At 38.6% G+C, this 10,752-nt stretch overlaps 1 protein-coding gene across 6 annotated transcripts in view; it reads right to left on the bottom strand.

Annotated features, from left to right (window-relative positions):
* Positions 1 to 6,803: 6,803 nt before the first annotated feature.
* The window catches only part of LOC307256000 (cyclin-Y-like), a gene marked incomplete at its 3' end in the record, with an annotated part of 31,257 nt that continues 27,308 nt past the window's right edge, over positions 6,804 to 10,752 (bottom strand). For all 6 annotated transcript variants that reach the window (XM_080034846.1, XM_080034847.1, XM_080034850.1 and 3 more), the window contains 3 exons: positions 9,309 to 9,475; positions 7,452 to 7,614; positions 6,804 to 6,920 (listed from right to left, as the gene is read on the bottom strand). In XM_080034846.1, the coding sequence (XP_079890972.1) occupies positions 6,804 to 6,920; positions 7,452 to 7,614; positions 9,309 to 9,475 (447 nt within the window). The remainder of the gene's footprint in view (positions 6,921 to 7,451; positions 7,615 to 9,308; positions 9,476 to 10,752) is intronic.

The raw sequence follows: 10,752 nt of genomic DNA, 5'->3' as shown, positions 1-10,752 counted from the left end.
CGTAGGTGGCGAACAGGACGTGGGGAAGGCAGAGGAGAATGAGTTGGAACAGCCAGAAGCGGAACACGGACAGGGGGGCGAATTCGTCGAAGCAAACGTTGGAGCACCCGGGCTGGATGGTGTTGCAGATGAAACGTTCCTGTTCGTCGCTGAAGAGGGAGAAGCCGGCTAGCAAGAGGACGAGGAGACGGAGCACTAGCAGAGACATACACCAGGTTTTACCTAAAATGGAAAAGAGAGGGTGTGATCAATATAATGACTGGATTTAAGGTGGTGTCAACAGTTGAAAAGTAAAATATTAAAGGTATGATCATTTAAAAATGTATGGAAAAAAAATTGTTATACATTAAGTTCAAGACAAAGCTACAAACTCAAGTCAAATAATTATATATAAGAGCATGATCATCATTTACAAATGTGTTCAAATATAACAAAATGATCATTATTATTGGATTAAATGACATCAGAGGGGTAAAATCGGTCGTTCCTACATATAGGATGTAAATAAAATGAAGCGGCCGGTTAGCAAGAGGACGAGGAGACGAAGCACTAGCATAGACATACACCAGGGAAAAGAGATGGGTTGTTTATTAATTCATTAAAACAAGGAATCTGGTGCAGAAGAATTTCACTAGCTCTGTGCTTTTTAAACTTGTTTTAATTGTGTTTTTGCCTTGTTTTATGCTTGTTAGGCGACCTTGAGTGCCCTGAAAGGCGCCATATAAAATAAATGCATTATTATTATTATTATTATTACTACACATTGCCCTGTGCAATTATGTATGTGACAAATAAATAAATGACAAAAAAAATCGTTACCGATATAAAAAAAAACTTAAACATACAGTACATAGCAAAGGAAGGAATCAGGGCCTATCACACTTGATTAAATTAGTAAAACTCACATTTTCAATGCATCTGTCTGCAGTAAATGTCTGTGTTTTGAGGCCAACTAATTATCTTTCGTTGAGATAACTTGGGTATGATCAATAATTCATCACGATTGAAAAGTAAAATACTAAAGGTATGATCATTTAAAAATGTATAGAAAAAAATAAACAAATACACCAATACATGATGTTACCAATATAAAACAAACATTAAGATCGAGACAAAGCTACACTGAGAAAACTCAAATTCCCTGACGTTAATTTCAACAGCCGACTAATTATATTTTGTTGAGATAACTTATTAGTAGTGTAACTTCAAGTTTTGAGTTCTGCGTTAGAACATTTTCTATTGACTTTTCTTATTCGTCTAAGTTGCAGCACTTTACATAAATACAGCATTGTTTATTTGGGTTAACAGATAACCATTGACAAGTTAGCCTGCTATCGGTGTATAAATGTGTGTGAATGGGAATGTGTAAATGGGAACAGGTCTCCCTTGAAAAAGAGTCTCCGGTCTCAATGGGATTTACCTAAAGAAAAAATAAATAAAGAAAAAAATATCACAATGACAAACAGCATTTCTAATATTGTTGAGATACTTACCCATAAAGGAGACACTTTGGCATATAGTGATGAAGAATAGATCCCTTGGTCCCATCATCCTCATTGTTCAACACTCATCCAGTACATAAACAGATCCAAAAATATCAAGAGAAATGTAATTAAAATCGACACAGAAAAAATAATTTGCGGAGAACTTTTCCTGAGTTGCTGCTTCCACCAACACTGTTCTGAAACCACAGCGTTGACCGTCACCACTTCAATGCAGTCATTCCCCTCTGATGTTTTCTTACTGGTTCTCACTCTAGTGTGTGTGTGTGTGTGTGTGTGTGTGTGTGTGTGTGTGTGTGTGTGTGTGTGTGTGTGTGTGTGTGTGTGTGTGTGTGTGTGTGTGTGTGTGTGTGTGTGTGTGTGTGTGTGTGTGTGTGTGTGTGTGTGTGTGTGTGTGTGTGTGCTATTCTTACCAGCCAGCCATCAAAGCATTGTTGGCATGTCGAGGTACCAGTCAACTTTACCGTAAGGCCGACAATCATACACTGGTGGTGAACTCGTAAAAGATCATAAACTCAAGACAGACAGCTGTATGGCATTGTGTCAATGTCTATGTAAATGTATTTCACATAGCCAAGTTTAGATGGCGTCAGAATCTTTCAGTTGATGATACAAGCGTGAACATTTTTTTTTTCATTTTTTGTCTCAAACAATTTTCTTGTCAAGTGACCCATGGTGACTGCTCAGCACTTACTGTATCTGCTCCACATACTTTAGAAGTTGAGATTTTTGGTTCTGAGTACTGAAAAAGAGGAATGTTGAGATAATTGCAGTTAAAGATAGTTGTATTCGATAAATAACTATGTTTGTTTGCCTTCAGTGTCTCGCCTTAAAGTTATAATCACATCATAGGACCATTCATGATTATTATTTTATTAGACAGTTAAAGTCCATGACAGCTGAGTTTTACTGCAAGTCAATCAAAATGTTACCAACACCAAATTATTAGACGAATATTTGTTGCTTTATTAAAAACACAAATTCAAAAACACACCAATAAATAACTCTCAATTAGTCTATCTCTGCTTTTTGTAAGACGTTTTATACATTGTACAAAGTATAAGTATATACAGCTCCCGAAAAAAATTAAGAGACCAGTCTAAATGTTCAGTGTCTCTCGTTTTACTTTGTATAGGCATATGTTTGAGTAGAATGAACATTTTGGTTTTATAATATAAACTACTGACAACATTTCTAACAAATTCCAATACTTTTTTTTGGTCATTAAAGAGCATTTTCAATAAGTAATGTAGAGATGAAGATTGAAGAAAAATCCAGACTGGTCTCTTAATTTTTTCCGGAGCTGTATATTAGTGCTTCTGTTTATTTCAGACAAATGAGAGAGAAAAAAAATGAAATGGATTTGAAGGAAATGTACAAAGCGAAATGTCGACAATCCAAATACAAAATCATGCTTTTTATCAGCAGATTCAACACTTTGAAAGACATGGCTCAGCAGTCAGGGTGTGTGTGTGTGTGTGTGTGTGGTGTGTGTGTGTGTGTGTGTGTGTGTGTGTGTGTGTGTGTGTGTGTGTGTGTGTGTGTGTGTGTGTGTGTGTGTGTGTGTGTGTGTGTGTGTGTGTGTGTGTGTGTGTGTGTGTGTGTGTGTGTGTGTGTGTGTGTGTGTGTGTGTGTGTGTGTGTGTGTGTGAGAACTGTTTATTAATATGACTTTTATATGTTGAAAATGTTTCAAATTTTTTTTATTCACAGACTGTGTTTCCAACAAACAAAACAATCTAGTTAACACTTGTGGTCTTATGTTCAAATCACACCAACAGTTGTACAGTTTTCTTTGGTCCGAACTACTGATGAAAATGTTGCTTTTTTGTTCCTTTTTCCTTTGCAAGATGTGGGTGTCTGGGACTGATAATTCCAAATTGCTTCTAAGAAACTAAGAAAAAAAATATTTTGCAGAGTAACCCTAATACATTTTTAGATATTGGGTTTTATAACAATTGGGGAAAGTTGTTCAAATAAATGTAACCCAGATGGGGCCACATGCATGGATGTACTGTGGTCCTTCAATTGGAACCTATTTCTACTAAAGAAAAAGACTCTTAGAATTGTTCCCATTTATCTGTGGAGTATTCAGAGTATTTGAGGCAGATGTTGAAGCAATATATTTTTTTAATATGTTTTTTTAATGATGTGAGTAGTACAAACACAATCCACGAACTACCAATGAATTAGAGTGGAGGCATAAAAATCTAAATTTTCAATATACCACTTCTAATTAAAATATTGGGTGAACTGTCATTTTTTAAATTGAATTATATTTTCCTGCAATACACAAAACATCCACAAGGTGTCAGCAGAGATGTGTGCTAGCTTTACTCAAGGCTTCAATGGGGCTTCTAAAAAAAATATTGAATTAGTGCAAAAAATGTTTAAAATGTTTAATAAACTGCCAACAATCAAGTCATTTTCAGATATAACCAACTTATATTTTTAAAAAGATGTCATCATCATATACAGTCTGAAAAAGTATGGTAGTAACAGTTTGATTAAAGCTGGGTTATATATGATTTGGGGAGAAAATAGCAGTTGGGATAGAGATTCGAATCCAAATACCTCAACCGCTCCACTTGTTCTCTTTGGTCCCTCCCCTATGGTCCCGCCCTGACACGCTCTACACCAACAAAGTCAATGCCAAAGTGAATGGACAGTCCCAACAGCCAATAAGAACAGAGAATCGGAGCCTCGCTCTGATTGGTCAAAGTGTACCGCTCATGTTAACTTTGACCAATCAGAAATCATATACCCAAGCTTTAAGCTCATGAATATTTTCCCAAAATACAAATGTACCAGTTATAATATCTTTGGGAATGTTATTATCACAATGGTTTTTATTCATTCTGGCTCCTTCCATCTGCAATTTGTTTCTCATAACTCGCATATTATTCAAACGAAAAGCATCGGAATAAATTAAAATATTAGACTGACTACCTGAGTGTCAAGAGGTACGCTAGAAAATACTGTAAACTTTGTATAGAAAGACCTTCATTGAGGGAAATTACGATAGTTGGCCTGCTATCGATGTATGAATGTGTGTGTGAATGGTAACGTGGGAAAGGAAAACAGGTCTCCCTTGCAAAAGAGTCTCCGGTCTCAATGGGATTTACCTGTATAAATAAGGGTTAAAAAAAAAAAGAAAAAAAAAAACTTGCTAACACTTTTATAAGACATGTCCAGGGGAATAAATTATCCGGTATTAACTCCTGTGCTACACGAAGGTATTTGAAATTCTGCGGGTAACTATGGGATCACATTATCAAGTAAAATAAATAATATCGTTCATTGTGAAGTTGCCATCTTTAAGAGCGGTGACGTCAAATTCTTTCACAACTAGACCAGATACCAAAAACAGAAAACTAAACTGTGTGTGTGGCAGCTAATAATGTCATAACCAGCAGTAGGTTACATTATAACTGTGTAGTACATTTATATTTATTGAATTTTTTAATGTAATAACATCTGATAATCTAGTAATTTGACAATAACGTAATACAATTTCTTTAACCAAAAACGTGAAAAAAACTTTAGCGGATAATTTAATACTAAACTTAGATCACTTTATTTAGGTTTGATTGGGCAAATTTTGCGTGGTCAGGTCTTTAAAGGGACACTGTGTAACATTTTAAGTAATTTAAATCAATATCCTCATTCATAAATATGTCCTCATTGGTGTAAAATCACCTCTGCCAATAATCTGAATTATCCTCCTGAGCAGAGAATTACAAATATTAATATTACATTTTTTACATTGAGAGGGTAAGTCTTATGGAGGAATCCATGTTTTTGGAATGTCATCAGGTGCATTGTTTAGAATTTAGAATTGTTCTTGTCCTTGAAGGCCACTATAGCTTCTGTTATTATTCGAAAGGGGTTGGGGTTACCCAGGGAGTGTTGCATTCTAGAACTTTCTAGAACTTTCATGATGATGTCATATTACACACTGCCCCTTTAAGGAGAAGTAAGTGATATGTTGTATATCTTTTTTATATCTGTTATTACTTTTTTAAATAATTTTCAAACCGTAATCACTTGTTACATTACAGGCAAACAGTTATGATCCTTTTGGTTCAGGGATTGTTTTAAGTTATTGGGCCAAGTGGACGACATAATCACATTTGATTGCATTAATAATATTAAAAAGAATATTGCATTATTGTCCGTTATTAAGTTGGCCGACTGTGGCTCAGGTGGTAGAGCGGGTCGGCCGATGATCAAAGGGTTGGAGGTTCGATCCCCGCCCTGCCACTTGTGTCGTGGTTGTTGTGTCCTTGGGCAAGACACCTCACCCACCTTGCCTCGTGTGAATGTCGATAGTTAGCCTGCTATCGGTGTGTGAATGGTAACGTGGGAATGGAAAACAGGTCTCCCTTGAAAAAGAGTCTCCGGTCTCAATGGGATTTACCTGTATAAATAAAGGTAAAACTAAAAAAAGGTTATCTGCGGTTAGAACATTATTGGTTGCTACAGTGTGCGTGTGCAGACACATTAAGACAGGTTCAAAACACCACAAAACGTCCAGGGCATTTCCTTGAGTGGTCCGAAAGTTCAATTTTTCTTCACAATAACGATATAACAACTTGTGGATTTCCTTCTATCCGTCACTAAGCAGAAGAGTTGAGGCACTGTGTAGGCTTCAGGGTAAGTTAGACATATCCTCTCCAAAAAACTACAAATGTAGTTCTATTTCCTTGCCTCCATTTTGAGAGTTGCGAGGTCCATATGTCCATAGGTTTGATTTCAGGCTTTTCAAATCACCATTCCAACAACTTCCATGTCTTGGTGTTATCTGGATATCCAAAGGGAAGTTTTTTTTTTTTTTTTTTCAACTCCAAAAATCGTACTTTTTTAAATAGTTCCTGAATGCATCTCCACACATAACCTTGTTAGTCTATTTCCACTGTTGTGTTTGTGTGTATAGTATGTTCATCCAGCCATTGTCCAAGTTCTTAGTCTTAGTATTATCTTGGTATATCAATGACTGGTACAGTGTGTGTAGCCCGATGCTCTTGTGTTGAGAGAATGGGCGATTGTGGCTCAGGTGGTAGAGCGGGTCGGCCAATGATCGAAGGGTTGGAGGTTCGATCCCCGCGCTGCCACTTGTGTCTTGGTTGTTGTGTCCTTGGGCAAGACACTTCACCCACCTTGCCTCGTGTGAATGTCCATAGTTAGCCTGCTATGAATGGTAACGTGGGAATGGGAACAGGTCTCCCCTTGAAAGAGAGTCTCCGGTCTCAATGGGATTTTACCTGTATAGATAAGAAAGGTTGGGTGAGTGTGCGTGAGGTTAGGAGAGGATAGCAGGGACCCATTTGATGCCACAGAGATTGTCCGTGCTGGCAGAACGCTTCCTCGCAGAGCGCCGGATGTCTTTGTATTTGTCGTCACACAGTCGCGAAATCGCCTGAAGGGACAAAACAGAGAGAAAGAGAGAGAGGGGGGTTTGTGAATGGACCAGAATTGCAGCAACACAGACATAAAATATTTGATTTTGTTGAAGTTAAATTAAGTTACTTAATTAGTCAATGGTTACATTGAAATTTGTCTTTTCTGCATATCCCCCTCTCAAGTTCCCACACTCCAGAGGGGGTCAGAGCGCAGGGTCAGCCATAGTACAGCGCCCCTGGAGCAGTTTGGGGTTAAGTGTCTTGCTCAAGGACACAATGGTAGAGATGGTGGGCACACTAGCCGTAATACCTGCCACCACTAGTTTTACTACTAATCTGTACTTTTCATATACTTGAGATGTTCCAAAGTATAAATTGTATGAATTATATTGGCACATTACCAAGTAGAGAGAAAATATAAAGAAATTAGAGTTCAAAAGATAGATAGATATTTAGATAGATAGATAGATAGATAGACAGACAGACAGACAGACAGACAGACAGACAGACACACACACACCCACACACACACAAAGACAGCCTCTCACCTCCAGTTTTTGGGCCTTCTCTCTGCTCAGAGGCTCCAGGGGGAAGCTGAGGTTGTTTGACTCTGACAGCAGTCGCAGGTCAAAGTAATACTTTGCGTAAACGCTCGACGGCACGTTGATGTTAAACTGCAGCAGCTCCAGAAACTGACGCTCCAACTCATTCCTGTTGGGAAGGGAAGGAAAAGAGCTCATTAATTAAAGCTATAGTGCGTAACTTTTTATATATAAGTGAATGGGGCGGCAGTGGCGAAGTGGGCAGGGAGGTCGCCTCTGGAGTGCAGGATCGGAGGTTTGATCCCCCGTCTACCCGCCACATGTCGAAGTGTCCTTGGGCAAGACATTGAACCCTGAATTGCTCCCGATAGTTAGCCAGCACCCTGCGTGGTAGCTGCTGCTATCGGTGTATGAATGTGTGTGTGATTGGGTGAATGTGTACAAAACAATGTAAAGCGCTTTGAGTCTGTGAAAAACCAGGGAAAAGTGCTATATAAGTGGAGTCCATTTACCATTTACCAATGTTATATTCAAGCCATCACCAAACTAGATGACACAAAGTAGCTCCACAAAACTCTCTCTGTATTTCTCAGTATGGCAGCATTGGTATGGGAAGAAAAGGCTCATTCATTAAAGTTATAGTGCGAAACTTTTTCATTTAAATGGATTGAGTTGGTTACGTTCAAGCCATCGCCCAATGAGTTGACACAAAGTTGATTAAGACTTATCAGCTCCACAAAACATTCCTATTGGTAAGGGAAGTAAAGGGCTCATTCATTAAAGCTATGGTGCGTAACTTTTTTTCATTTAAATGGATTGAGTAAAGAGGCACATTAAAGCTAAAGTGAGTAACTTTTACATATAAGTGAATGTTGGTTACATTCAAGCCATCGCCAAACTAGATGACACAAAGTATAGCTCCACAAAACTCTCTCTGTATTTCTCAGTATGGCAGCGTTGGTAAGGGAAGAAAAGGGCTCATTCATTAAAGCTATAGTGCGTAACTTTTTCATTTTTGTATGTCGGTTACATTCAAGCCATCGGCAAACAAGTTGACACAAAGTTGATTAAGACTATCAGCTCCACAAAACATTCCTGTTGGTACGGGAAGAAAAAGGCGCATTCAATAAAGCTATAGTGTGTAACTTTTTTAATTTAAATGGAATGAGTTGGTTACGTTCAAGCCATCGCCAAACTAGTTGACACAGGTGATTAAGCCTATCAGCTCCACAAAACATTCCTGTTGGTACGGGAAGAAAATAGCTCATTCATTAAAGCCATAATGTGTAACTTTTTCTTTTAAATTAATTGAGTTGGTTACATTCAAGCCCTAAGAAAAGAGAAAACTTAAATTTTAGAAGTTATTTCCTTCCCATTGCACTTTTTCGGGAGGCCCCTGTGCGTCAATGTTATCAGTGTATGTGTGTAATGTAATAAAAATTCTTGTGGGTATACACATGGTTGTACAATGCGTAACTTGTTCATGTGAACGAATGTCGGTTACATTCAAGCCATCGCGAAATGAGTTAACTAAAAAAAGGTGATTAAGCCTATTATCAGCTCCACAAAACTCTCTCTGTATTCCTCAGTATGGCAGCGTTTACAAACTGGTGTCGACCCCCCCCCCCCTCCCTGACACTGGTGCAGGAGCTCAGAAAAATCCCAAGAAATGTTTCAGTTGTTGATTCTACTGCTAAGAGCAAACCTGGACGTACAGCAGAAGGTATAAAATCCATGAGCGATCACTGAAGGCTTTAACCCCGTGTAGATGCACAGACAGTGTTATTTTAACTACTACTCAGAATTCCTCATCAGGGTCAACAGAAAGCTACGCATTACAGCTTTAAACACCAATGAACTCACATGTCCTCCACCGTCATCTCTTTGAGGATCTGGCAGTAGTCCACGTTCCATACGGCTTGGTCGTCCCAGACCTTGGAGGCCAGAAGAATGGCTCCCAGGACGATCCTCTTCCAGTTCCCCGGCCCGATGTCTATCTCTGCATAGGTCAGCAGTCTCTCGAGGTACACCTGGGTAACAACACACACACACACACACACACACACACACACACACACACACACACACACACACACAGGAACACACACACACACACAGGAGCACACACACACACACACACACACACACACACACACACACACACACACAGTGATTCAGTCTTAATACTGCACAGCCCAATGTGTGTCAGATGAAAGATGTTACCTCTCCTGAGAAAAGGGTCGCTCAACCTGGTAATCAAAAGTATATCATCATTTAGGCAACCTCTCTGGACCCATCATATGTACACACACACACACACACACTCCTATCCACACACACACACACACACACACACACACACCTGAGTTACCTGAGTAACATGGAACAATATAGGGAATGTATGTATTGGTTTATTTCAGGGACATTGCACACTATTCAACTCAACCTGAATGCCTATATCCTAACCTGGATAACATACAACATCATAGGCAATGATTACTGCAATGTACTGTTTTTCCAGCTAACCCATATTTTTTTAAGATTATTTTTTGGCATTTTCAAGCTTTATTAGACAGTAAAGAGTTGATATGGGGAGAGAGAGAGAGAGAGAGAGAGAGAGAGAGAGAGAGAGAGAGAGAGAGAGAGAGAGAGAGGGGGGGGGGGGGATGACCTGCAGTAAAGGTCCACGGGTCAGATTTGAACCTGCGTGTACCATATTGGCCACACTCTATCCACTACACCACTGGAGCGCCCAGGCCTAACCATATTTAGTGTGAGAGACCTCCAACTCGTTTAAAATGCAAATAGGGGATCTTGTTTTCTTACTTTTTTATGATTTTCTTTTTTTATGAACCTTTTTATCACATAAATAGCACAGATTCTGTCTTCATTGGCTTTATTCATTCCAGGATAGGTCCGATTTGCTAATGCTAAAATACAAAATAATGCATGCAGGCTAGCACCAATTTATTTTAGAATTTGCCAGTATAAATGAGCGATCATAAAAAAAAAAATTTAATTTTTTTTTTTTAACCTTTATTTATACAGGTAAATCCCATTGAGTCCGAAGACTCTTTTGCAAGGGAGACCTGTTCCCATTAACACGTTACCATTCACACACACATTCATACACCGATAGCAGCAGGCTAACTATCGACATTCACACATTCTTAATTATTTTACTGTCCCGAAATGGTTTCAACAACTAATGATGGATTGTTCTGCCAATTGGAGCATGTGATGTGATTTTGGGGATTTGTTTAAGCAATGAAAAATGCATGATTCTGGAGCCTTTACCATTATGACT

The sequence above is a fragment of the Ammodytes marinus genome (assembly GCF_949987685.1).
Source record: "Ammodytes marinus genome assembly, chromosome: 9".
Lineage (NCBI taxonomy): Eukaryota > Metazoa > Chordata > Actinopteri > Uranoscopiformes > Ammodytidae > Ammodytes > Ammodytes marinus.
Note: the sequence above shows the minus strand (reverse complement) of the source record. Positions and strands in the feature narration are given on the sequence as shown.